General features: G+C 42.8%; 1 protein-coding gene across 1 annotated transcript in view; it reads left to right on the forward strand.

Annotated features, from left to right (window-relative positions):
- The window catches only part of MAP2K5 (mitogen-activated protein kinase kinase 5), a 138197-nt gene that overhangs the window by 50368 nt on the left and 61879 nt on the right, over nt 1-25950 (forward strand). The window contains exons 9-15 of the mRNA XM_064722149.1: nt 1963-2002; nt 6105-6173; nt 6277-6358; nt 8069-8130; nt 15094-15142; nt 22752-22825; nt 23681-23731. Of these exons, the coding sequence (XP_064578219.1) occupies nt 1963-2002; nt 6105-6173; nt 6277-6358; nt 8069-8130; nt 15094-15142; nt 22752-22825; nt 23681-23731 (427 nt within the window). The remainder of the gene's footprint in view (nt 1-1962; nt 2003-6104; nt 6174-6276; nt 6359-8068; nt 8131-15093; nt 15143-22751; nt 22826-23680; nt 23732-25950) is intronic.

The following is a 25950-nucleotide window of genomic DNA, read 5'->3' on the forward strand; positions in this document are numbered from 1 at the left end:
CCAATTAATTGCATGAATGTTCATCCAGGAGTTATCAAGTTGAGGTGAAGTTTTTAGGAATTTCCAAGCCATTACCAGGAACTAGGAGGAAAATGGATCAGCTTTCCTCAGCAGCTCGTTAGGCTCCCAATTAACCCAGCAGATGTGGAGCATCCCTTCCCAACCCCTCCATCCCTGTTCCTGCTCATCCCAAAGCCAGGGTGCTTCCCCACTGCTGGATTCATGGATTCAGCTCCTCTCCTGTCAAAGTTCCCAAGGAAAATCTCATTTTTTACGCTGATTTTTCCCTTTTTTCCTCCCCTGAAATCTGGGAAATGATCCTAAATCCAGGATGTTTTCCCAATATTGGTTCGTCCCCAAAGCTTGTGGATTCATGGGTTCAGCTCTATCAAAGTTCCCATAGAAAATCTCATTTTTTACGCTGATTTTTTTCCCCCCTCTACCTTGCTAAATCCCTTTTTTCCTCCCCTGAAATCTGGGAAATGATCCTAAATCCAGGATGTTTTCCCAATATTGGTTCATCCCCAGAGCTTGTGCATTCATGGATTCAGCTCCTGTCCTGTCAAAGTTCCCATGGAAAATCTCTTTTTTTCCCATGGAAAATCTCATTTTTGTGCTAATTTTTTTTCCTCTCTGCCTTGCTAAATCCCTTTTTTCCTCCCCTGAAATCTGGGAAATGATCCTAAATCCAGGATGTTTTCCCAATATTGGTTCATCTCCAAAGCTTGTGGATTCATGGATTCAGCTCTATCAAAGTTCCCATAGATAATCTCATTTTCTACACTGATTTTTGTCCCTCTGCCTTGCTAAACTGTTTTTTCCCCTCTTAAATCTGGTGCCAATTAATTGCATGAATGTTCATCCAGGAGTTATCAAGTTGAGGTGAAGTTTTTAGGAATTTCCAAGCCACTACCAGAAATCAGGGGAGCGCTCAGGGTTATAAATAAGATTAAATGACATTTTTGCCCTGTCTGAGGGTGATTTTACACACAAAAAAAACCCAATTATTAAAGCTTTTCTTCTCCAGCAATAATTGCTGGAGGTACAGAGAGGTGAAATATTGGAATTCTTTAAAGTTAGTGCCACGTCTCTGCCAATGCTGCCATAAATCAGAGGGAGGCAGTAAAACCAGTGAAGGGGAAAGCCTTTAATGGTTTTGTTTTTATGCAAAATTACATTGGATTTTGAGGTGTTTTTATTTTTAACTTCCTTTATTTTCTCACGTTTTCATGGTTAGAAATATTGAAGTCATTGTTAAATGGCCAATTTTGGGTGTTGCTCCTCAGAAATTAAGACAAACTGCTGTTGGAATACTCTGGGAAATTATTTTGGGTACATGGGAACATCAATAATTCTTTCCATCTTTATATGCACTCTCTGATCATCAAATAAATGCAGAAATTGAATTTTGCTGAGATTTTCTGTGGGTCCTTAAGCTCTCATATAGGATTTGCCATAATCTGATTTAATTCAATTTATTTGGTGAAGCTGCTTGTCTGTGAAAATACCCATGGGACTGAGATAATCCTGATTTTCCATGAAAATTCTGAATAATGGTGATAATCTCAATTAATTCCATTGAAGGAAAATGGGAAATGGATAAATTCGAGGTTGGACTCAAAGATTTAAAGTTGGACCTAATTTTGGAAGTCTTTTCCAAGCTAAATGATTCTGTTAAATTCCCATTTATAATTTATTTTTCTGCTGTATCAAAACCTGCAAGGTGTGTGTATTTTATATCAAAAATCAAGATACAAACCCCTATGAATGGTTCCCTTGTAAATTTATTTTTGATCCCTTGTTTTCCTTGGTTTTCCTTTAGTAATGCTGGATAAAATTGAATTTACAGAAAATCCATGAGGTAAAATTCATTTTTCTGTGAAATGAGTGTATTTATATGGCACATCCTCACAGAGGCAATTTTATATAATCTCAAATTATTGAATTTTTTTCCTCACCCAGGGCTTACCATGTCCGTAGTGGAAAAATCCTGGCAGTGAAGGTAAGAAATTCCAGACATTTCATTTTTTCCCAGCTTTTCCCTTGCTTTCCTTCCCTTCCCTCTGATTTTTGGCTCTCAATTTGATTTATTGCATTAGTTAATTTATTTACAGGAAATTTATTTATTTACTGTAAAGTTAGTCATTCCCAGTGAACTCAGATTCCCAAAATTCAGGATTTTCCCACAGGGAATTCCCTGAAAATCCCACATTTTGGTACCTCCATGGATCTTTCCAAGGGCAGTTGGGTTCCTTGATTAAATCTGGAATTTGTAGAATTCTGTGGTCAGGAAAAATCCCAATTTTCTCTGAAATTCACTTAAAACTGGGGTAAAATAATAGCAACAGTGGGGCAGACCTTGGATGCAATTTGTGAATTAAATTATGCTTGTAAATGAAATTATTAATTATATTATGAATGAAATCATTAATTATATATTATATTAATTAAGAATTATATTAATTATGATTAGTTCATATGCAGAAAAATAAGCCAAAAAAATGCAATTTTGTGGGGCTTTTTAATGATAAAATCCAGATTTAACTGCACAAGATAACCACAAACCTGTTGACTAAAACACTTCCAGCTGGTACATAATCAACGCAGTGCTAATAATCCATAACACAATCCCTCAGCGATGCACCAAATTCCATATTTTGCATAATTTTAAGTTCCACGGGACTTAATCTCTTTTTCCAAGTCACTTTTTCCTGTTTAAAGGGGAAAATCCCAGCAAGCCTGCACTGTTTTAGCTGCAATTCCAGCGCAGCATTTGATTATCATTATTACCTTTATTATTTATTATCCTGCCCACAACACCCCGAATTTCCTCTGAGCTGTAAGAGACGAGGATGTTTTAATTAAATTAAAGCAGAATCTCCCAGCCTGACCTGTGATTTTTGCTCTGCCTCCCTTTAGAGGAGGCAGCAAATGGAGGGAGGCAGCGGTGACAGCCCGTGATGAATTGCTGTTGTTTATTCTGGATATCTGAACGGCCTCTCCCTAATTCAAATTGAGCAGGGAGTAAATTATAATTCAGTCACTCAGCTGCTGGGGCTCACCTGACAGCTCAGCCTCAGGTGGATTCCTCTCTGCAAAATTCACCCCGGCCACGAGTGGGGCTCCAAAATTTGAATTTTTTGGGCAAAAAATTCATTAGGAAGGTGCAGCTTGGTCAGGAAGATCAGAGACTTTCCCAGAGAGTTTGCATGTTGTTTAAATTAATTTTTAAAAAGTTCTTCTGGTCCAGCATCCGTCCCCAGCTCTACTCCAAAGTTCTCCCTTTTCCCTGAGCCTGAGGGCTCCAAAATCGCTGAATTTTGGGCAAAAAATTCGTTAGGAAGGTGCAGCTTGGTCAGGAAGATCAGAGGACTTCCCAGAGGGTTTGCATGTTGTTTAAATTAATTTTTAAAAAGTTCTTGTGGTCCAAGAAGGCTTTGGAGCCCCATTCACTCATCCCCAGCTCAACTCCAAAGTTCTCCATTTTCCCTGCACCTGAGGGCTCCAAAATCACTGAAATTTGGGCAAAAAATGTCATTAGGAAAATCAGAGGACTTCCGGGAGGATTTGCAGGTCATTTAAATTAATTTTTAAAAAGTTCTTGTGGTCCAAGAAGGCTTTGGAGCCCCACTCATTCATCCCCAGCTCAACTCCAAAGTTCTCCTTTTTCCTGGGCCTGAGGGCTCCAAAATCACTGAATTTTGGGCAAAAATGTCATTAGGAAGATCAGAGGACTTCCCAGAGGATTTGCAGGTCATTTAAATTAATTTTTAAAAAGTTCTGGTCCAGCATCCGTCCCCAGCTCTACTCCAAAGTTCTCCTTTTTCCTGGGCCTGAGGGCTCCAAAATCACTGAAATTTGGGCAAAAATGTCATTAGGAAAATCAGAGGACTTCCCAGAGAGTTTGCATGTTGTTTAAATTAATTTTTAAAAAGTCCTTCTGGTCCAAGGCGGCTTTAGAGCCCCACTCATTCATCTCCAACTCAACTCCAAAATTCACCCTTTTCCCTGGGCCTGAGGACTCCAAAATCACTGAAATTTGGGCAAAAACGTCGTTGGGAAAATCAGAGGACTTCCCAGAGGACTTACATGTTGTTTAAATTAATTTTTAAAAAGTTCTTCTGGTCCAGCATCTGTCCCCAGCTCTACTCCAAAGTTCTCCCTTTTCCCTGCACCTGAGGGCTCCAAAATCACTGAAATTTGGGCAAAAACGTCATTAGGAAGATCAGAGGACTTCCCGGAGGATTTGCAGGTCATTTAAATTAATTTTTAAAAAGTTCTTGTGGTCCAAGAAGGCTTTGGAGCCCCACTCATTCATCCCCAGCTCAACTCCAAAGTTCTCCTTTTTCCTGGGCCTATGGGCTCCAAAATCACTGAAATTTGGGCAAAAACATCATTAGGAAAATCAGAGGACTTCCCAGAGGATTTGCAGGTCATTTAAATTAATTTTTGAAAAGTTCTGGTCCAGCATCCATCCCAAGCTCAACCATCTCACCCAGGTGTGCTCAGGGGATCCCAGGGGAATAATGATTGGAGCTGCAAAGTTCTTGGTTTAGGGGAAAAAAGCACAAAAAATATTCAGTTATTGGATGTTCCCTGGGAGATTTTGGATTCCCCATCCTGGAGTGTCCAAGGCCAGGTGGGGAAGGTGGAATGAGATCCCTTTAAGGGCCTTTCCCACCCAAACCATTGCAGGGATTTGCATCCAAATCTTCATTCCCAGCTTCATCCACAGCAGCAATGCCTCTGAGGAGATTTTTTCAGTTGTTTTGGTTTTTTTTTTTAATTTTATTTTTTTGTTTTGGTTTGGTTTTTTGTTTTTGCTGTAACGCAGTTCCAGCCCATGCTGGAAACTGCCACTTCATGAATCCCTGGAAATTTTTTACCTGTACAAAACAGGCTTGGAAATTTCATACAAAAGGAGATGATAAATGCAGGTTAAGGTGAGATATAAATATTTTTTTCCTCTTTTTGTAATGTAATAAAGAAATTTCCTCCAGCCTTGACATGAGGCGGGGTCACACAGGCCACACATTTCCAGCTGGAAGGAAATATAAAATAATTCTGCAGAGGAAGGGAGGCTGATCTCCCCTAATTCATTTTGGGGTGAAATAATCTTGTAATTGCTCTGTCTGTGTCCTGACCACCTGGAAATGGGCAAACTCTGCTTTCCCAAGTTATCCTCGTTATTGGGTTGTTTGTAATTAGGGTTGATGCAAATGAGCCCCAGACCTTTCCTCATTTAGGCTTTGGGATGCCAGGGATGTCTTTGCTCCTGGGGTCAGAGAAATTCCTCGCTGGGATTTGAAGGGAGTGGGATAAAGTTTAGATTTGACACCCCTGACAAGATGGAATTTGGTGAAATTCAGAGAACACCCCTGGTGGGATCCCAGCAGATGAATTTCTGAGGTTTCCACGCCGGAAAAAATGTAAGTGGATATTGTTGGCAAATGATTATTGATCTGGACAAGCGTGTTAAATGTTTCTTGGCAGCCCTGTACTCCACTTACAATTTAGTTTAGTGGCAGCTTTTATAAATAACCCCGGAGCAGCTCGGGGAGAGGCAGGTTATTGGTTTTTCCTGGAGACAGATTTTGGTGCTGGGTTGGAAATGGGCTCCCCGTGTTGTGTTCTGTTCTGTCAGCGTTATTCCTGGAATGTTTATCCTGCTGCTCCTGAAAACTGACTGGGTTCTGCTTCCCTTTAAAGTATTGAATAGTGAGGGGTTGGCTGGGGGCACGCTGGGCCTGGCTCCGAGCACTCAGTCCGGTTTGGTTTGTAAAGCAGAGCTTAATAATTGAGGTTTCAAGTCTTCAGAGAACTGTGGCAAGAAATTCTGTGTTCAGTTCGACTTTCTGTGCCTTGTTCAGAGGTTCTGCCCCGAAAAATCCTGGGAATTTAGAATTGCAGCCCCCTTTGGCTGCTTTGGTCCTGCTGGGCACTTGGGATGGTGACAAAATTCCCTTCCTGTTAAAATATTCTTTCCACCTATTCCTCTCCTTTTTTTTGTCCCTCAATGATCATTATTCCACAGAACTTCAGGATTTTTATTGTGAATAATTCCCCTCCCTTTTACATGAATTCTGTGTATTTCTGTCTTTCAGGTCATACCCTTGGATATAACACTGGAGCTCCAGAAGCAGATCATGTCAGAGTTAGAAATTCTTTACAAGGTACGTGTAATAATTCCAATTTTACCATTGGAATTATTTGCACTTCAGTTTTCTTACAGCAGATTCTAAAACAGCCTCGTGGCTTCTTTCTCTCTTTTCCCAGTGTGACTCCTCGTATATCATAGGATTTTATGGTGCTTTTTTTGTAGAAAACAGGATTTCATTGTGCACAGAGTTCATGGATGGTGAGTAGTGGATCCAGTTTGCTTTTGATTGCTAAGTAATTAAACGAGAAAGGATTTTTTTTTTGGTAGAATGAAATGCAACAGTAAGGCTCGAAAATGTGGAGTATTAATAATATTGCAGGTAGTTAAAAAACCAGAGCAGGTTGGAATTGGGATTGGGGGACATTCTGCATTTTCCCTGCGTGGAACTTCGCCTACTTTTATGGAAAATGTAAATAGAAGAGGAATAAAGGCAGCCTTAATTTGTGGTTTGATATTTGAGCCTCCCGTGCAATCTGTCCTCGCTGACAAAACAGCTGTTCCTCACTTGTAGTGTTTTGATAGCCAAAACAGCTTTTCCTTTCAAGAAATCTATTAACCCAATGTCCTGGGTGTTTGCAGTGGAAATGGTCTCTTAATTACCAGGCAAGGAGTTATTTTCCAGCCCAGCTGTTTCCCAGCTCGCTGCGAGCTCTTGGATCCTCGTTCCTCACGAATCTCACCAACCATCCGACCCCTGATTCCGAATTCCGCTGGGAATTGGATATTCGAGGAAAAGCAGACAATGCCTGGCAGATTGCATTTTAATTCTCAGTTTCATTTCTTCTAAAGATTGTGTTTCTTCCTAAGAATTGTATTCAACCAGACGTTTGGATTGCTTTGATCCATTTTGTTGCAGAAGAGAGGAGTTTCCCACCTGGATTCGTAGGTTAGAGATCCACATCCCCACATGAGGATCCTCACCCCAAACCCATCCCCGACCCCACAGCCTGGAATTCCAGAATTCCCCTGGCCTGGGGAATTGGGGATATTCCCGAGGAAAAGCAGGGACAATGCCCTGGGGCAGCAGTTTGCCAGATTTTTAATTCTCAGTTTTCAATTTCTTTCCTTAAGAATTTGTATTTCAGCCCAGGGACGTTTTGGATTCTGCTTTGATCACGAGTTTTGTTTTGCAGAAGAGAAGGGAGGTTTCCCACTCCCTTGGGAATGTCTGTAGGGATTTAGAGGGAATCCCATGTGTCCCCATCAATGGAGGATGCTGAAAGGGCTGTGCCAGGTTCTTCCCCATTCTGGATTTACTGGGAAAACTTCCAACTGCTTCCCCACCAGGAATTTTATTTCAGGCATCAGTGTGGACACGGCCAGACCCTCTCTGGTGTGATGTCAGGAGGAGATGGCTTTAATCATGGATATAAAATGAGTATTTATATCCATTTCAATGGCTATTTATGTCCATTAAATTGGATATTTATATCCATTTCAATTTCTGTTTATGTCCATTAAATTAGCTATTTATATCCATTCAATCATAGATATAAATATGTGATACCACAGAATAGCAGCAGGTTTTGGGAACAAGAGTTGGGATACTTTGGACCTTGAAATCTGCTTTTTGGGATGGTTTTGTTATTCCCAAGACATTTTTCCACACAGTTTGGCGTTCTTTAACGTTGATATTTATGACTGGAAGGTTTTCTAACATTTTGTCACTGCTGTTTTCTGAGTATCAATGCTACAAGCAGAAACGTGGTAAGAAGCTCCCTGAGTGCAGTTTTGTGTGTTTCTGCAGAGTTTGGGAGGTTTTTAAGGTCAGCTATTTCTGCCACAGCTATTGCTCTGTCACTGATGGTGTTTTTATTAATAACCAAGGCCTAGAAAACCCTTGGGGCTTCAAATCTGGGGCACTGTTTCATCTGGCACCACCTGAGCTCGCGCTGTTTGTCCCTGCAGGGGGGTCTCTGGATGTTTATAGAAAAATTCCAGAACACGTTCTCGGAAGGATAGCGGTGGCTGTGAGTAATTCATTGCTTTTTGTCTCTCAATTTTTGCCGTGGGGGTGGAAAATCTGGGTTTGAGTGGTCGCTGGGAGGGTCTGTGTGGGAGACCTCCTCTCTCTGCTCCTGCAATCCATCCCCTCAGGGGCTCTGAGGGAAAAGTGCCTTGGGAATGCCCAACACAACCTCTGGGACTGTGGCATGGCCATCCCATTCCACAGGGAGGAGGGATGGGAGTGCTGTGAGGGAAAGGTGGGAGCTGGGATGGTCCGGCCTGCAGAGGAGAGAGCTCCAGGAGAGCTGGAGAGGGAATGGGGACAGGGGATGGAGGGACAGCACACAGGGAGTGGGTTCAGAGTGGGAAAGGGGAGATGGAGATGATTTTGGGAAGGAATTCCTGGCTGGGCTGGCATTCCCAGAGCAGCTGTGGCTGCCCCTGCATCCCTGGCAGTGCCCAAGGCCGGGCTGGATGGGTTTGGAGCAGTGAAAGGTGTCCCTGCCATGGTAGAGCTGGCACTGGATGGGGTTTAAGGTCCCTCCCAACCCCAAACCATTCCAGGATTCTGTTTCTCAAACCTCTGTGGCAACGTGGGTAAATGGACTGGGATGAGGAAACAAAAGAATTTGCTTGGAAATCTGTTTGGTCACGTCCCTTCCTGTCAGCATTTCTTGCCATCAGGATGGAGAAGTGCTTTTAATCGCCTTGATTTATTAAATTATTTCTTTGGGGCCTTCAGGAGGTGGCTCAGGAGCCCTGTGGGGATCCTTTGTCTCTGAGTGTGTGATTTCCATCCTGGCTGCCCCTATTGTGGCCAGAGGGTCTCCCTTGGTTTTCCAGCCCTCTCTCTTTGGTTGCTCTGTGGGTTTTCCGTGAGGGCCTGGAGGGTTGGGTTGGTTGCTGCCACCCAGATGCAGAGGCAGAACAGATTTTCTGTGTTCTGCTCAAGGAGGATGGGGTTTTTCCCTTGGCACAAGCCAGAGCTGCCACGGGCTGGTCTCTCAGCCCCAGGGAAGGGTTAATTGGGGTCACTTTTGGGGTGGTGAGGCTGTGCTGACAGCAGAACCCTCACATCTCCTGGGCTTGGTCATGAGGTGCTGACAGTGGGAGCCTTAAAGCGCCTGGCAGCTCATCCTTGGGGCTCTGCAGCTTCAGCTGCTGAAAATCCACTGGCCATGATTGAAAACTCAAATTACAGACCACCAGAAAATTCAAAAGTTCAAAAAACCCATCTTTCCCCACAGCTGAGCAGAGGGTAATGACCAGTGTCTCAGTGGATCTCACCAGGGAGGGAGACACTGCAAAACAATTGCCAAATATAAGGAATACTTTGATAACTTAAGCAGTTTAAAGCATAACAAAGTTATTCTATCATGTGCCATTTAATTAAGTGCTGGCTTTTCACATTCATTATACATCAAGCTGACAATTTAAATCCTTTAATCCAACACAGGCAGCTATTTAGTCTCTGTTCATTGTAATTCACAGCTCTCCTTTCCTCTTAATTTGTGTGGCCTGCCCAGGGTGATGAACATCCCTCTCTGATGCTGCTTCCTCTGAGCAGCTTCAAATCTGCTCATTATGTACCTGGCAGCTCCTTGTGCAGTTTGAGAGCTTTTCACCTCAGCTCTCAGGGAGAATCTTTCATCTCCATCCCTCTGCAGCAGCGAGTGGGAAGCTGCTCTCAGAATCCCCACTTTCCTGATGAGGATGATGAGGATGGTTTGATGATCTGGGATGGGCTTCCAGCATCCCCTCGGCTGCTCATTCCATCTCCTTTTCCTGGTTTTGGTGTGGGTTTAATCCGTCACACCTTGGTTTTATGTCTCCCCCATCCTCCCCTTGCCATCCCACAGGTGTTCCCCTCCAATTTTCCTCTCACCCCTAATGCTGCTGTCCAGCCCCACCTTTGCTGTCTCCAGAGCTGGATTTTTTCATTCTCCTCAGGGTCATTTTGTCCCTGATCAGTCAGCCTGGGAGCCTCACTCCCTGACATTGATATCTCACTTTTCCTGGTTATTTTATTTCCTATTTTCTCCTTGTGAGCCTCACTCCCTGACATGGATATTTCACTTTTCCTGGTTATTTTATTTCCTTTTTTCTCCTTGTGTGCCTCACTCCCTGACATGGATATTTCACTTTTCCTGGTTTTTATATTCTCCTTGTGTGCCTCACTCCCTGACATGGATATTTCACTTTTCCCAGTTATTTTATTTCCTATTTTCTCCTTGTGAGCCTCACTCCCTGACATGGATATCTCACTTTTCCTGGTTATTTTATTTCCTGTTTTCTCCTTGTGAGCCTGACTCCCTGACATGATTATTTCACTTTTCCCAGTTATTTTATTTCCTGTTTCCTGCCTGTGAGCCTCACTCCCTGACATGGATATCTCACTTTTCCTGGTTATTTTATTTCCTATTTTCTCCTTGTGTGCTTCACTCCCTGACATGAATATCTCACTTTTCCTGGTTATTTTATTTCCTATTTTCTCCTTGTGAGCCTGACTCCCTGACATGGATATCTCACTTTTCCTGGTTATTTTATTTCCTGTTTTCTCCTTGTGAGCCTGACTCCCTGACATGGATATCTCACTTTTCCTGGTTATTTTATTTCCTATTTCCTGCCTGTCAGCCTCACTCCCTGACATGGATATTTCACTTTTCCTGGTTATTTTATTTCCTATTTTCTCCTTGTGAGCCTCACTCCCTGACATGGATATTTCACTTTTCCTGGTTATTTTATTTCCTATTTCCTGCTTGTGAGCCTGACTCCCTGACATGGATATCTCACTTTTCCTGGTTATTTTATTTCCTATTTCCTGCCTGGGAGCCTCACTCCCTGACATGGATATTTCACTTTTCCTAGTTTTTATTTTCTGCCTGTGAGCCTCACTCCCTGACATGGATATCTCACTTTTCCCAGTTATTTTATTTCCTATTTCCTGCTTGTGAGCCTGACTCCCTGACATGGATATCTCACTTTTCCTGGTTATTTTATTTCCTATTTTCTCCTTGTGAGCCTGACTCCCTGATGTTGATATTTCACTTTTCCTGGTTATTTTATTTCCTGCCTGTGAGCCTCTCTCCCTGACATGGATATCTCACTTTTCCCGGTTATTTTATTTCCTATTTTCTCCTTGTGAGCCTGACTCCCTGACATGGATATTTCACTTTTCCGGGTTATTTTATTTCCTGCTTCCCGTTGCCAGTGCAGAGCAGGGGCTGAGGAAGGAGGGCACAAAGGAGCTCGGAGCAGGGAAGCTCCCCCGTCTGCTGCTCTGGGAGCAGAAGGTGGGCGCTGAGGCTGAGCCAGCCCTGGCAGCTCCGGGCCCTGGTGCTGGTTTTGGCACGGTGCAGGTGCTGCAAGGAGGCAGCAGGAGCCTTTTGTTTCCTTGGAATTGCTCCTCTGAGCCTCCCCAGGCTGTGTCTGAGCCTTTGAGGGGCTGGGGCACCTTTGTGCTGAGTCCTTGTAATCCCCTGAGCACCTTGGGATTGCCCAGATCCCGGCCTTGCTGAGGGAGCAGAGACAAAAGCTGCAGCTCCATGGGTGGGTTTTGTGGACAAAACCTTCAGCTTCCATCATTTCTTTCCCCAGTCTGGTTTATTTTCCCATCCCCACAGGAATTTTTTTTATTCTCCCAAGACATGTCCAGTGCATGAATCCATGGAAGCTGCTCGATGACATGGTGTGCAGGTTTTTAAGGGAAGCCATTTCCAGAGGAAAAGGATGCAGCACAGGCAGGCATTCCCTGCATCCCAGCCCTCCTCTGGCTCCAGCTTTGGGATTTCTGGGCTTGGACTCAGATCTGGGAAGGCTTTTCCAGCCTAAATGGTTCTAAATGGGCACCACTGGGTTTGTCCTTCTCATTTTCTGCCCTCCCAGCCAGGCTTGGCGTGGATGTGGGGCAATTCCAGAGAGGCCCCAGGGGCTGGAGGGAGCTGGAAATGTTCTCCTGGAGAAGGGAAGGATCCAGGGAGAGCTCAGAGCCTTTCCAGGGCCTGAAGGGGCTCCAGGAGAGCTGCAGAGGGACCGGGACAAGGGATGGAGGGACAGACACAGGGAATGGCTCCCTGTCCAATGTGGCATTCCAAGGGCACCTGTGCCAGGGCCTGCCCACCCTGCCAGGGAACAATTCCTCATTCCCAATGTCCCATCCATCCCTGCCCTCTGGCAGTGGGAGCCATTCCCCTTCCTGTCCCTCCATCCCTTGGGAATTGTCTCTCTCCATCTCTGGTTTTGGTTCCTGCAGGCCCTGCCAGGCCGCACTGGGGTCACCCTGGAGCTCCTCTCTTTTCTCCAGGCCGGACAATCCCAGTTCCCTCAGGAGCTGTGCAGGGATCTCTGCCCTCACCCTGAAACCCATCCCTGCTCCCTTTGTGAGTCCCCAGCAGTGAGAAGGAGAAATCTCCCTCCGTCCCTCTCCTTCCTGCTGTTTTGATTTCCATGGAGGCCCTGGGGTGTTTTCTGAAGGAGAAGCGGATTTGGGGAGCCCCAGGGTGAGCTGTGGCCATTCCTGGGGTGGAGCTGCTCCCTGTGAGTGGGCTGGGGCTGTCAGAGCCCCTGTGCCTCTGCACACATTTGTTTTCTGGAGCAGTGACATTGTGCTCCGTGCTGTTGATTGAAGTTCTCCCTGAAAGGATGTGCACTTGAACTGTCAGCAGAGTGAGAGATTGACAGCAGGTGGAAGCACTTTTTGTGTCAAGGCTTTGTCAAGGCATTGTTGTAAAACCTCCTTTACTGAATACCAATAATTCCTGCTCCAGCTTCAATCAAAAGATTCTCCCCTCCAGTTTTAGAATAATGTTTAATGCTTGAGAGTCCTTCCCTAATAGGCAAATGTGAGGGGAGTGAATAACGAGCTGAGTCCATTTGGGCAGATTTACAGCCCAGGATAAAGGGAAAAACTCCTTTTTTATTCCTTTGTACACCCAGGGAGTCTGAGGGGAGAGTTTGGTAATTCCATGGCTTCCCTCACTGCTCACCCTGCACATGTTCCATAATAAAGATGTGTAGTAACTCACAGCTGTTGATTTGTTTCCTGAGAAATGTTTCCCTTTTTTTTTTTTTTTTTTTAATAAATGCTTGCTTTAAACTAAATAATTTCCTATGGTTTTAAAGATTTTCAATAGTCTAAATACATTTTTAATAATCAAAGAGTTTACTGTTCTGAAAATCCCTTTGGCCATTGGAGGAGGTTTGAAATGTTGCATCCCCTTGATTTCTTTTTGCATTGGTAGATTATAATTTAGATTTATACTTGTATGTATATTTATAATTTATATATTTATATTTATATGTTATTAATAGTTATTATTTTAATGTTATTGCTGTTATTATTGTGTCAAAACACTGTAGATAAAATTTCCATTTGCTTTTCATAAGCCATGGAATTGTGGAAAGAGGAAGGTTGGAAAAAACCCTTTAAGGTCATCAAATCCAAGCTTTTTGAAAGGCCTGAGGTGAACAAGCCACACCTCTGGGCAGGCAGAATTTGGCCAAAGCTTTTGTTAAAGGTAAAAAGCATCTGAAGGCAGGAGATGTTTGGGTTTGGAGTGAGTTTAAGGGAGGAATTTTCTCCTGGAACAATTTCTTTGGGGCCCACCATCATTATTTGCCTTACAAAAAGATTCTGATTCCACCAACATCATTTCTCTTACAGAATAAATTTTAAATTTTGAAAAAGTTTCTAATGCAAGAGGAAGGCAGAAAATGACTGTGCTCTCTGCTTTCACTCTGTGTCATTTTTAGCACTTCTGCTCGATCACTGCAACATAAATAATTTCATTTTGGGCTACTCAGAGCACAGAAAATGAATTGTCTTGACTGCAGAACTCAGGCAACTTGAACAGTGTCAGAAATGCTGCATTGTTCTGGAGATCTGTGAGGAAAACCTCCTGGAAATGGAATTAAATTTCTCCTCAGGGATGGGGAGTGTTGGAAAGGCAGCAGAGATGGGCTGGGGAGCTCAGCACTGCTTGGAATTTTGTGGTTGGAATTTTGTGGTTGGGATTTTGTGGTTGGAATTTTGTGCTGGTTGAGCTTCGTGCTGCAGTAATTGGGTTTTTTGTTTGGCTTTAGCAGCTTTGGTGGTGGAAAGAGCAAATTTTGAAACCTGCCCAGGTTTAGGAGCTGTATTTCCTTTTAGGAGTTGTATTTGCTTTTTGGAATTGTGTTTCAGGAATTGTATTTGGTTTTAGGAGTTGCATTTCCTTCTAGGAGTTGTTTTTTAGGAATTGTATGTGGTTTAGGAGTTGTATTTCCTTTCAGGAATTGTATTTTAGGAATTGTGTTTGGTTTTAGGAATTACATTTCCTGCTAGGAGTTGTTTTTTAGGAATTGTATGTGGTTTAGGAATTACAATTCCTGAAAGGAAATATATTTTAGGAATTGTGTTTGGTTTTAGGAGTTGTATTTCCCTCTAGGAGCTGTGGTTTAGGATCTGTAATTTCTCTGCTGTGAGATGCAGCAGGATTTCTGTTTGCTCCATCATGAGAGGAGAATGAGGGAATTTTCACAGCTCAAGAGGAAAAGTTCCATATTTGCATTAAAGTGAATTTAAAAAAGCAAAGGAAAAGGCACAGGGTGCAGCAAATGGAAGAAAGGATGAGGTGGGAGAGGTTATTAAGAGATTTCCTTGGTTCCTGGCCTTTTTCAGGAGGACAGATCATTCCATCCTTTGGCCTTCCTGGTTTTTAGCTCCTCTGAGATGCCTGGAGGGATTCAGTGTGAGCTCAGCCGAGTTCAGCTTACAGCTCCTGGCGAGGAGTTAATGTGTGTGTTATTAATTAGTGCATTAATAGAGGACCTGCTGCAGGTTTTCAGCAGGGCCTCACCTGGGAGGGAGGTGGGGTCTCCCCTTGTCCTGCCTTCATTCTCACACCTGGCTTCTCTGGTCTCCCACCCCAGCTGAAATGGGGAATTTTTCCCATCAGGAATCCCTAAAATGTGATTTTTTTGTTTTTCTTTCTTTCTTTTACTTAAAGGTTGTGAAAGGCCTGACCTATTTATGGAGCCTGAAGATTTTACACAGAGGTGAGTGGCAGATGTTTTCTGTTTTCCAGTGAAATTTTAACATCACTTTCTCCACAGACCAAGCAAACATCTGCTTGGAGTCCAGTGGGGTGGTGCAGAATGAATCTCACTCATTAACCTTGCACACTTTCTTGTAAAACATTTTTATTGCTCTGTTATTGCCCTCCCTCCTCCCCTGAAAGGAAAAGCACTGAGGAGAGGAATGGATTTTACAGGGATTTAGCAGCTTAGGGTTGCAAACAGGTGCCCAGTGGAGAAAATCAGCAAGAAATGAGATGTTTGATGGTAGTGGAAACAGAAAACAGGCAGTGAATTGTCTTTGTGCTTCAGAAATCTCAGGTGACACCACAAGTGTCGCTGGTGGCTCAGATCTGTAAAATCGTGTCCCTGCCATGGTCAGGGACAGGGAAAGGCTTTAAACCTGCTTGGACATCTGTCAATTTGGGGGTTTTGCTGTTTATTCTCTTTTCTGCAGCTAATTTGGCATGGTTTTTTAAAATTTCTCATTTATTCCTTGCTTTTTGCTGTTAAATTTTGCTTATAGTGTGTCTATTTGGAAAAATTAATTCCACCAAAAGTTCAAAACCAATGTGGGAAATGCTGTTTAAAGAACACCCCATTCCCCCTGCACAAAACTTCCAAAAAAAAAGGAAAAAATAATGAAAAACTCATTCAATATTTAATGTTTCCAAGGAGTCAGAGGTGGCTGCTGATTCACCTGCCCTTGTGGGGAGCTAAAAACCATGAGGGCCAAAGGATGGAATGATCTGTCCTCTGGCAAAAGGCCAGAAACCAAGGAAATCTCTTAATATCTTCTATTTCATCCTCCCTTCAATGTTTTCCATTTTCTGCATCCTGTGATTTCTGCTCTTTTCATCCTGCCATTTTTGGGCTGCAGAAAATGTGAATTTCTGTCCCTTCAATGCAGGGACAGAGGGATGGAATGGCAGAAATAATGGTGATTATTTCTGCAGGTGATGTCCTGGAGGGCCAGGTTCAGAATTGTGTTATTTTACCCATTTTTGGGCTACAGAAAATGTGAATTTCTGTCTCCTCAAAGCAAGGACAGAGGGATGGAATGGCAGAAATAATGGTGATTATTTCTGCAGGTGATGTCCTGGAGTGCCAGGTTCAGAATTGTATTATTTTGCCCATTTTTGGGCTGCAGAAAATGGGAATTTCTGTCTCTCCAGAGCAGGGACAGAGGGATGGAATAGCAGGCAGGTGAATATTTCTGCAGGTGATGTCCTGGAGTGCCAGGTTCAGAATTGTGTTATTTTACCCATTTTTGGGCTGCAGAAAATGGGAATTTCTGCCTCTCCAGAGCAGGGACAGAGCGATGGAATGGCAGGCAGGTGATTATGGAATTTCTGTCTCTCCAGAGCAGGGACAGAGGGATGGAATGGCAGAAATAATGGTGATTATTTCTGCAGGTGGTGTCCTGGAGTGCCAGATTCAGAATTGTGTTATTTTACCCATTTTTGGGCTGCAGAAAATGTGAATTTCTGTCCCTTCAATGCAGGGACAGAGGGATGGAATGGCAGAAATAATGGTGATTATTTCTGCAGGTGGTGTCCTGGAGTGCCAGGTTCAGAATTGTGTTATTTTACCCATATTTGGGCTACAGAAAATGGGAATTTCTGTCCCTTCAAAGCAGGGACAGAGGGATGGAATGGCAGAAATAATGGTGATTATTTCTGCAGGTGGTGTCCTGGAGGGCCAGGTTCAGAACTGTATTATTTTGCCCATTTTTGGGCTGCAGAAAATGTGAATTTCTGTCTCTCCAGAGCAGGGACAGAGGGATGGAATGGCAGAAATAATGGTGATTATTTCTGCAGGTGATGTCCTGGAGGGCCAGGTTCAGAATTGTATTATTTTGCCCATTTTTGGGCTGCAGAAAATGGGAATTTCTGTCTCTCCAGAGCAGGGACAGAGAGATGGAATGGCAGAAATCATGGTAATTGTTTCTTCAGGTGGTGTCCTGGAGTGCCAGGTTCAGAATTGTATTCTTTTGCCCATTTTTGGGCTGCAGGAAATGTGAATTTCTGTCCCTTCAATGCAGGGACAGAGGGATGGAATGGCAGGCAGGTAAATATTTCTGCAGGTGATGTCCCAGAGTGACAGGTTCAGAATTGTATTATTTTACCCATTTTTGGGCTGCAGAAAATGGGAATTTCTGTCCCTTCAATGCAGGGACAGAGAGATGGAATAGCAGAAATAATGGTGATTATTTCTGCAGGTGATGTCCTGGAGTGCCAGGTTCAGAATTGTATTATTTTGCCCATTTTTGGGCTGCAGAAAATGTGAATTTCTGTCTCTCCAGAGCAGGGACAGAGGTGAATATTTCTGCAGGTGATGTCCTTCAGCTGTCTCCTGATGCTCAGAGGTGACAGGAGGAATTTTGGCTCCTGATTTTCCTGCGGTGCCACCCAGGGCAGAGCAGGAATCAGGAATTTCCATGGAAGGGCTGCAGCACTGGAGAGCAGGCAGCAAACAATGAGCAAGGCTTTTCTTGCAGATCAGACATGGCAGCAAATATTCCAGCTCCACTTCAAAACAAAGCTCACAACTAATGAGGTGATAGCCGTGCATATTAATAAACCCGAGCTGGAGTCATCACACCCACATCAAACATAAACATAAGATTAACACCTCCACCACTTCCTTGGAAGATGTGAGAATGTCCCAATGATAAGTGTGCTCTTTTCCCCAGAGCATAAGAAGTAGAAATGGAAGGGTAATGAGAAATTAACTTAGATTTAAAACAGAATTAGCAATTAAACAAGTCTAATCATGTACAAAGTCAAAGTTTGTCTAAAGACAAACCAGAATCTGTTAAGTTCAAGAATAAGTATAGACCGTGTGCATTTTATCTGCTGTGTTTTGCTGTGTTCACACCTGCTTCTTAAAGGGATTGCAGGAAATCAATGTTACCCACTTGTGTTTAATTGTACTGAGCTGGATTGGTGACTTGGCTCTCTGAGTCCTGGGGCTGTTCATATGGAAATTACAAATATTTATTTATTTTGTGCTTTGGGCACCTCAGTTCCTGGTTAGGTTTTAAATGGAGGTTCTGGAAGTGTTGCTGGTTTGAAAGGAGGGAGAATTGAGGATCTGAGATGTGCTGTGTGCAGGAGGAGGTTGGGCATCACTCAGACCATCTCCTTTTCCCCCAGAACATCAGAAATCCCAGGATGTTCCTTCCACTCCTCTTTGTTCTGGCTGGCAGGGACGGGCACTGCAGGAGCATTCCCATCTTCTCACCATTGCTATTATTATTGATAATTATAATGTTACTGCTGTTGTTATCACGTCAAAACGCTGTAGATGGAATTTCCATTTGCTTTTCATAAGCCATGGAATCACAGAAAGATGAAGGTTGGTAAAAAACCTTTACAAGATCATTAAATCCAAGCTTTTTGAAAGGTTTGAGGTGAACGAGCCACACCTCTGGGCAGGCAGAATTTGGCCAAAGCTTCTGTTAAAGGTAAAATCCCACCTGACTGTTTGCTGAGGATTCCACCAGAGATGTCCAGAGCTGCATGTTTGCATCTTCCCCCCTTTCCTCTTTTATTTCTGGGGGAAATAATCAGCATTAGGGAGCACAGACACAAACCCAGGGGTGCTTGGGGATTTACCAACCTGGGATTGTGGGAGCTGTCCCTGCCCATGGCAGGGGGGACAGGATGAGCTTTGAGGTCCCCTCCCACCCCAGCCATCCAGGATTCTGGGGTTCCAAGCATTTATTGATGTCTGTATGTAAAGCTGGGCACACACTCTGTGTTTCCATGCATTTATTGATGTCTGTATGTAAAGCTGGGCACACATTCTGTGTTTCCATGCATTTATTGATGTCTGTATGTAAAGCTGGGCACACACTCTGTGTTTCCATGCATTTATTTATGTCTGTATGTAAAGCTGAGCACACATTCTGTGTTTCCATGCATTTATTTATGTCTGTATGTAAAGCTGGGCACACACTCTGTGTTTCCATGCATTTATTGATGTCTGTATGTAAAGCTGGGCACACACTCTGTGTTTCCATGCATTTATTTATGTGTATGTAAAGCTGAGCACACATTCTGTGTTTCCGTACATTTATTGATGTGTGTATGTAAAGCTGGGCACACACTCTGTGTTTCCATGCATTTATTGATGCCTGTATGTAAAGCTGGGCACACACTCTGTGTTTCCATGCATTTATTGATAAAGCTGGGCACACATTCTGTGTTTCCATGCATTTATTGATGTCTGTATGTAAAGCTGGGCACACACTCTGTGTTTCCATGCATTTATTGATGTCTATATGTAAAGCTGAGCACACATTCTGTGTTTCCATGCATTTATTTATGTCTGTATGTAAAGCTGGGCACACACTCTGTGTTTCCATGCATTTATGATGCTGTATGTAAAGCTGAGCACACATTCTGTGTTTCCATGCATTTATTTGTGTGTATGTAAAGCTGGGCACACATTCTGTGTTTCCATGCATTTATTGATGTGTGTATGTAAAGCTGGGCACACATTCTGTGTTTCCATGCATTTATTTGTGTGTATGTAAAGCTGGGCACACATTCTGTGTTTCCATGCATTTATGCCTGTATGTAAAGCTGAGCACCCATTCTGTGTTTCCATGCATTTATTTATGTGTGTATGTAAAGCTGAGCACACATTCTGTGTTTCCATGCATTTATGTGTGTATGTAAAGCTGAGCACACATTCTGTGTTTCCATGCATTTATTTGTGTGTATGTAAAGCTGGGCACACATTCTGTGTTTCCATGCATTTATTTATGTCTGTATGTAAAGCTGGGCACACACTCTGTGTTTCCATGCATTTATTTGTGTGTATGTAAAGCTGAGCACACATTCTGTGTTTCCATGCATTTATTTATGTGTGTATGTAAAGCTGGGCACACATTCTGTGTTTCCATGCATTTATTGATGTGTGTATGTAAAGCTGGGCACACACTCTGTGTTTCCATGCATTTATTTATGTCTGTATGTAAAGCTGGGCACACACTCTGTGTTTCCATGCATTTATTTATGTCTGTATGTAAAGCTGGGCACACACTCTGTGTTTCCATGCATTTATTGATGCCTGTATGTAAAGCTGGGCACACATTCTGTGTTTCCATGCATTTATTTATGCCTGTATGTAAAGCTGAGCACACACTCTGTGTTTCCATGCATTTATTGATGTCTGTATGTAAAGCTGGGCACACATTCTGTGTTTCCATGCATTTATTTATGTCTGTATGTAAAGCTGAGCACACATTCTGTGTTTCCATGCATTTATTTATGTCTGTATGTAAAGCTGAGCACACACTCTGTGTTTCCATGCATTTATTTGTGTGTATGTAAAGCTGGGCACACACTCTGTGTTTCCATGCATTTATTTATGTCTGTATGTAAAGCTGGGCACACATTCTGTGTTTCCATGCATTTATTTATGTTTGTATGTAAAGCTGGGCACACACTCTGTGTTTCCATGCATTTATTTATGTCTATATGTAAACCTTGCCCACTCATGGACCACTTAAGGCTTATTTTAAAAAAAAATTAATCCTGGCCTCTGCCAAACCACGCTGCTGCCTTCCTTGAACCCGGCCTTTTGCTGTTTGCTGTTTTTAAAAGCCAGCAGAAGTCAAGAGACAGCTTTTAAAGCAGCTCAGGGCTTTGTTTTTTTTCCTTTTTTTCCCCCTCACACAATCATGAATCTGTTTGCTTTTCAATGCCACCAAGGAGTGAAATGTTTGGTGTTCAAAAAGCTGAACCTCTGATGGTTCTATTTACTGGTGAGTGAGAGCTTGGAGGTCCTGTTTGTTTGCAGAGAGGTGAAACTACTCAGGCAGCTCCAGCACCAGGAGAACTTGTTCATCCTCCATAATGACGCTTCATGGAAATCATTTGTATTAAGCAAGCCCTGGTAATGGGAGCATAATGACCCCTTTTGGCTCTTGTTTAAATTCTTTCACTTCTCAACACTAATATTAATCACAAGCAGATGGTGCAGAACATTATTTATGCACACTTGTTTCCCAAACCCAAAAAATATTTAACCCATTAAGTGGAGTGGGTGATGAGAGCGAGGGGCTGATTTGCTGGTGAGCTGATTGTCTCCCTGCTCTCAGCAGCAGAAATTTTGTGCAGGGCTCTCCCTTCCTTTCCTTTTGCAGGAAGTGAGCACAGCCACTGAAAAGCACAGTAGATATTGGGGTGAATTCCCTGATTTTGTGGTGTTTGTGTGGCTGCCCTTGCTCTGCAGGGTCCCCAACCTCCCCTGCCCGTCCTTGAGGGGCCGATTCCCCAGCGCTTTCTCATTTTAGGATTTTCTCATGTTTTCAGCTTTGTTTGTGGGGGGATTTCAGGGTCCTTTTTGTGGTAGCTAAAAGCAGAACCGGTCAGAATCAGTTTTCCCCTAAAAGTTGGGAGCAGCTGCCCATGCTGGGATAGACACCAGCATTCCCTGTGTGCTCCTGGGGCTCATTCCAGCCCAGCTCCATCTTTTTAGGAGGAAGGTGAGGCAGGATCGTCCTGCCCCTTGTTCAGGATTCAGGAGAGAGCCTCTGCTGTGCTCAGCACGTCTGCTTGGATTTAGCAAAGTCACTCAGCTCCAGAGCAGGCACAACTCCATCAAAAGTGCAGCACGTGGGTGGAATTCCTAAAGATGGAGATGAGCAAACACAAACTGAGCCTCTGCATGCCCAGGACTGGGGTGTTTTGAGGGGAAATTGCAGGATTTGCAGGAATTACAGTGCCAGCAGTGTTGATGCCTCACTTACAAAGTACTGATCCACCTGGGGTCTGCAGGAACTGTTGGGTGCTGCCATTGTTAATCTGGATTTTTAGCTCAAACAGAGGCGGGCTTTAATCAGCTTCTTAATTGAGGTTCTGCATTTCTCCATCGCAGAGACAAATTAAGGCAGCTCCTGTGGTCCCAGCAAACAGCTGCTAAAGCAAGGCAAACCTAATGATAAACAAAATTAGGCTCTTTTCTTTTCATCCATCTGCCCCCAACCAGTGCTCACTTGGAGGGGAGGCAGATTATCTGGTTTTGGAATGGACATGGATGGTTTATTTATGGAATTCCATCTTTTTTTCAGGCTGATTTTGCAGTTTGGTGAAATTCCTGTGAGTTCAGGATGAATCCCTGTTCAAATGCAGTAATTCTGTATTTCTTTATGTAATTCCATCCTTTTTCAGGATGATTTTCCAGTTTGTCAAAATCCCTGTGAGTTGTTTTCCTGCCCATCAGTGCACTTGGTTCCAGATTCCAGATTGGTGTCACCTGCAGGTTTAATGATGTGGATTTTTGGTATTGTATAAAGTCATCTGTGTAAATACCATCTCATATCTGTGCGGAGATGATGTGTTTTATGTATTTTTATATATATGGAATTTTATCTGTGCTGCTGGCTTACACTGCATTTGAAATAGGTATTTGTAATGGATATTTGTGCCAATGCTCCCTGGATATTTGGAGTCGCCCTGTGCAAGGCCGGGAGCTGGATTTGGATGTGGCTCCCTTCCAGTGGAGGATATTCTGTATAAATGGTGCATTTATTACCCAGGATAATGTGGATAATGCAGTTTTTTCCCCCAAACAGATGTGAAGCCCTCCAACATGCTGGTGAACACGCGGGGCCAGGTGAAGCTCTGTGACTTTGGGGTCAGCACCCAGGTAAATCCCCCCTGTATTCCCCTGCTGTGCCAGCCCCTCAGCAATCCCCTTTCAGCTTTAATCTCCGGGCGACTTTTCCTCCATCTGAATATGATTGTTCATTGTTTAATGACAGTAAAAACTGCTGATATTGTAATTACTACTTACGAATGGCAAACTTCATTGAAATGCAGCTTTGATCTGGGAGCCTTTTGCCCAGACAAAAGGGAGGGCAGAGCAAGAGACGTGTCTGGGGAGCCCAACTGGCCCACAATAAAAATTAATATTGGGAGCAACAATAGTGGTGGGCTTTGACAATGTGCAGCACAAATTTTAATTAATTTCCATTTTGGGCCTCCCTGGAGGACTTCTCTGCTAGTGACCCATGAGCTCGCTGTGCTGTTGATTTGAATTTCAGCACCTTTTCCTCTCAGCCAAACACGAGGCCCAAAGAGAAGGTCAGCCTGGTATTATGGGCTGGCAGGCTCCGTTGTTCCTCCAGTGTTTCAGGGATGAATTGGGGCTTTATTCACATCTGACTGGAAAATGAGTGTGCTCAATCCCGCTTCCTCCTAATTCACTTTTTATATCGCACTGGTGTGGGGTACTGAAACGAGCAGCATCCTGTTTAACACAATTGTTTAAGGTTATCTGCCATAAACTGTAATGCAGTGCTTGCTTAAATTGGAATCCTCATTCCCCAACCCAGGCGAGATTTAATCATTTTTAACGCCTTGGCGGATAAATCCCTTCCCTTTCTTACATCATTTTTGGTTGATTTATAGGGATGATGATTGTAGGTTAAATGAGGAATAATTGCCCATTTTATTTCCACATTATCTTTATATTGTTCTAACAGCCTGTTTTGTCTGATAGCTGGTGAATTCCATAGCCAAGACGTATGTTGGAACAAATGCTTATATGGCGGTAAGTGATGCAGGAATAACATTTCAGTGCAATTATTTGTCCTCACTCTTGTTCTGTTCAGTGCAGGAGATTCCCTAAATCAATCCTCAAATCTCCATCTCTTCTTCATTCTGTGGGACAACTCTGCTTCTTGTGAGAGGGAGGAGGAATAGTGGAAAAGTGTTTTTTTTAAAATATATTTTCTGTTGGTTTTGCTCCTTGTGACAACTGGGAACAAAGAGAGCCAGTTGGACATTGAAAAAAACCAGTTTTTTATTCTCTGCAGATCACTGACAGCCCAGGTTTTGGGAATGCTGGAGTTTAGGGAAGCATTGTGCAGAGGTTGATGGGCATTCCTCAAAATCCCATGGAAATCTGAACCTAAAAACATTGGGATTAATAACATCAGGGCATTAAAGTGCAAGGTTTTTAGCTCAAGAAAGTCATCACTACTTCCACTTCTCTGTACAAATTTTGGTCAGTCTTTGTTAACACGAGACCACTTTTGTCCTGTTCATTAAAGCCCCTAAATTCCCTTTTTTTTTAAGATTTTTTTTTAGCACATTGTTAGGGATTCATCATTTGGGGCTGGGTTTGGGTTCGGAGCTGCCAAGTGCCAGCCTGAGCAAACCAGAGTGGATTTTCTGCACAAATTTCCCTGCACAAATCAGAATGGATTTTCCATTTTCCATCAGATCCATTGGATCCTTTTCAATTCCCCATTTCAGCTGTGAAAACTCCACAGCCCCAGTTTTTAAAGCACTTTCTGAACTCTTATTTTGGCCCTTAAAATCCTTTGAGCAAACTGCCCCTGATATTGCTGAGAGCACAAGTGCTCTGCTGGTTTAAAATAAAAATATAAACAGCACAAAGTGGTTGGTGCTCGTGTTTTTCAAACCTCAGGGAAGGGGAGGGAGAAATCCATGACCTTTAATCGCTTTCAGGTATTTTTTTCTGATTTTCTTGTCAGGGTTCCCATTTATTTGCTAAGTGCTTTTCCACTCGAGCTCATTGTGTGGCTTCTGAAAGGCTCAAGTCACCATCCTAGAAAGACTTGGGCTGTCCTGTGTCATCAGAAAGCTCAGAAACAGCATAAAATAAATACTTCAGAACAGCAGAAAAATGGGAGGTTTTAAATAAAAAATAGAGATAAAAAAAAAAAGAGCTGGAACACAGAGATCCAGACAAAGAAACAGCTTCAAATTAATCAACTTTTCCAGCTCAGCTGTTGCTTCAAACTGGTCTTAAGCAGGGCTGAGAATTAAATTGTATTATGCTTTTAGTGGCCAAACCAAGATTACAGTTCTCTTTCCCAGGTGTGCATTAAATAAATTGCTTTTTTTGCCTTTCTGGATGGGTGTGATGCCTCCATCTCTTGATTGTGAAACAGAAGTTTAAGCTCAAAATGTGCTCGAGCTGATTTTCTGTGTTAAAATCAACTTTGCTTCCTGATTGAGTCGTTTGTTTGTCATCAAATTTCCAGGCAAGCCCTCAAAAAATAATGAAGGTCATAAGCTTTGCTTCACCCTCTTGGCAGCCTGGCAGGGAATTTGAAACTCTTGAAAAAATTGAGGTTTTCTGTGAAAAAAAGAAAAAGCTTTTTGATTTTTTGGTGTTTTTTTGAAAACAAAAAAAGGCTTTTTGATTGAGAAATTAAAATTTCCAACCAAAACACATTTTCTTAAAATCATTTCAGCTGCATTTTATATAGAAAAAAAAAATTGGATGAAAAAATAATCAGTTCTAGAAATTTTTAAGAGAAAATACCTTGGGCTGTGTATTTAGAGTGATCCATGTGTTGCAACCTTGATGCTTCTGTTATTCCTATTTTCCTTTTTTCTGTACTTTTAAATCCATCTTTTGTTTAAAAAGCTGATTTCTTTGCCCTTATCTTTTGTGAACCCACAGTTCCTCACTGGAACTTGCTGTTTAGAGCTTGAACTTTAAGAATGAACAATTTAATATTGCATAATGTGAATTATAAATCTCATTTGGTGGCTTGGGAAGGGTATCAAAAATGGGATGGGTGTTGGCACCTTGCTTGGGCCAGGTTAGCCCATCCCATATCCCATTATAAAATTACTTTTGGCTGCACATCTGCACCTTTGTGAGGATATTTATTAGCATAAAAATATGTCAATATAAAAATACATCACTATAAAAAGATGTCAGTGTAAAAATTTATCAGCTGAAAAAAAATCACACGCAACATTTCTAAATGTGCTGACCTAGGTTAATTG

The sequence above is a fragment of the Zonotrichia leucophrys genome, chromosome 10 (assembly GCF_028769735.1).
Source record: "Zonotrichia leucophrys gambelii isolate GWCS_2022_RI chromosome 10, RI_Zleu_2.0, whole genome shotgun sequence".
Classification (NCBI taxonomy): domain Eukaryota; kingdom Metazoa; phylum Chordata; class Aves; order Passeriformes; family Passerellidae; genus Zonotrichia; species Zonotrichia leucophrys.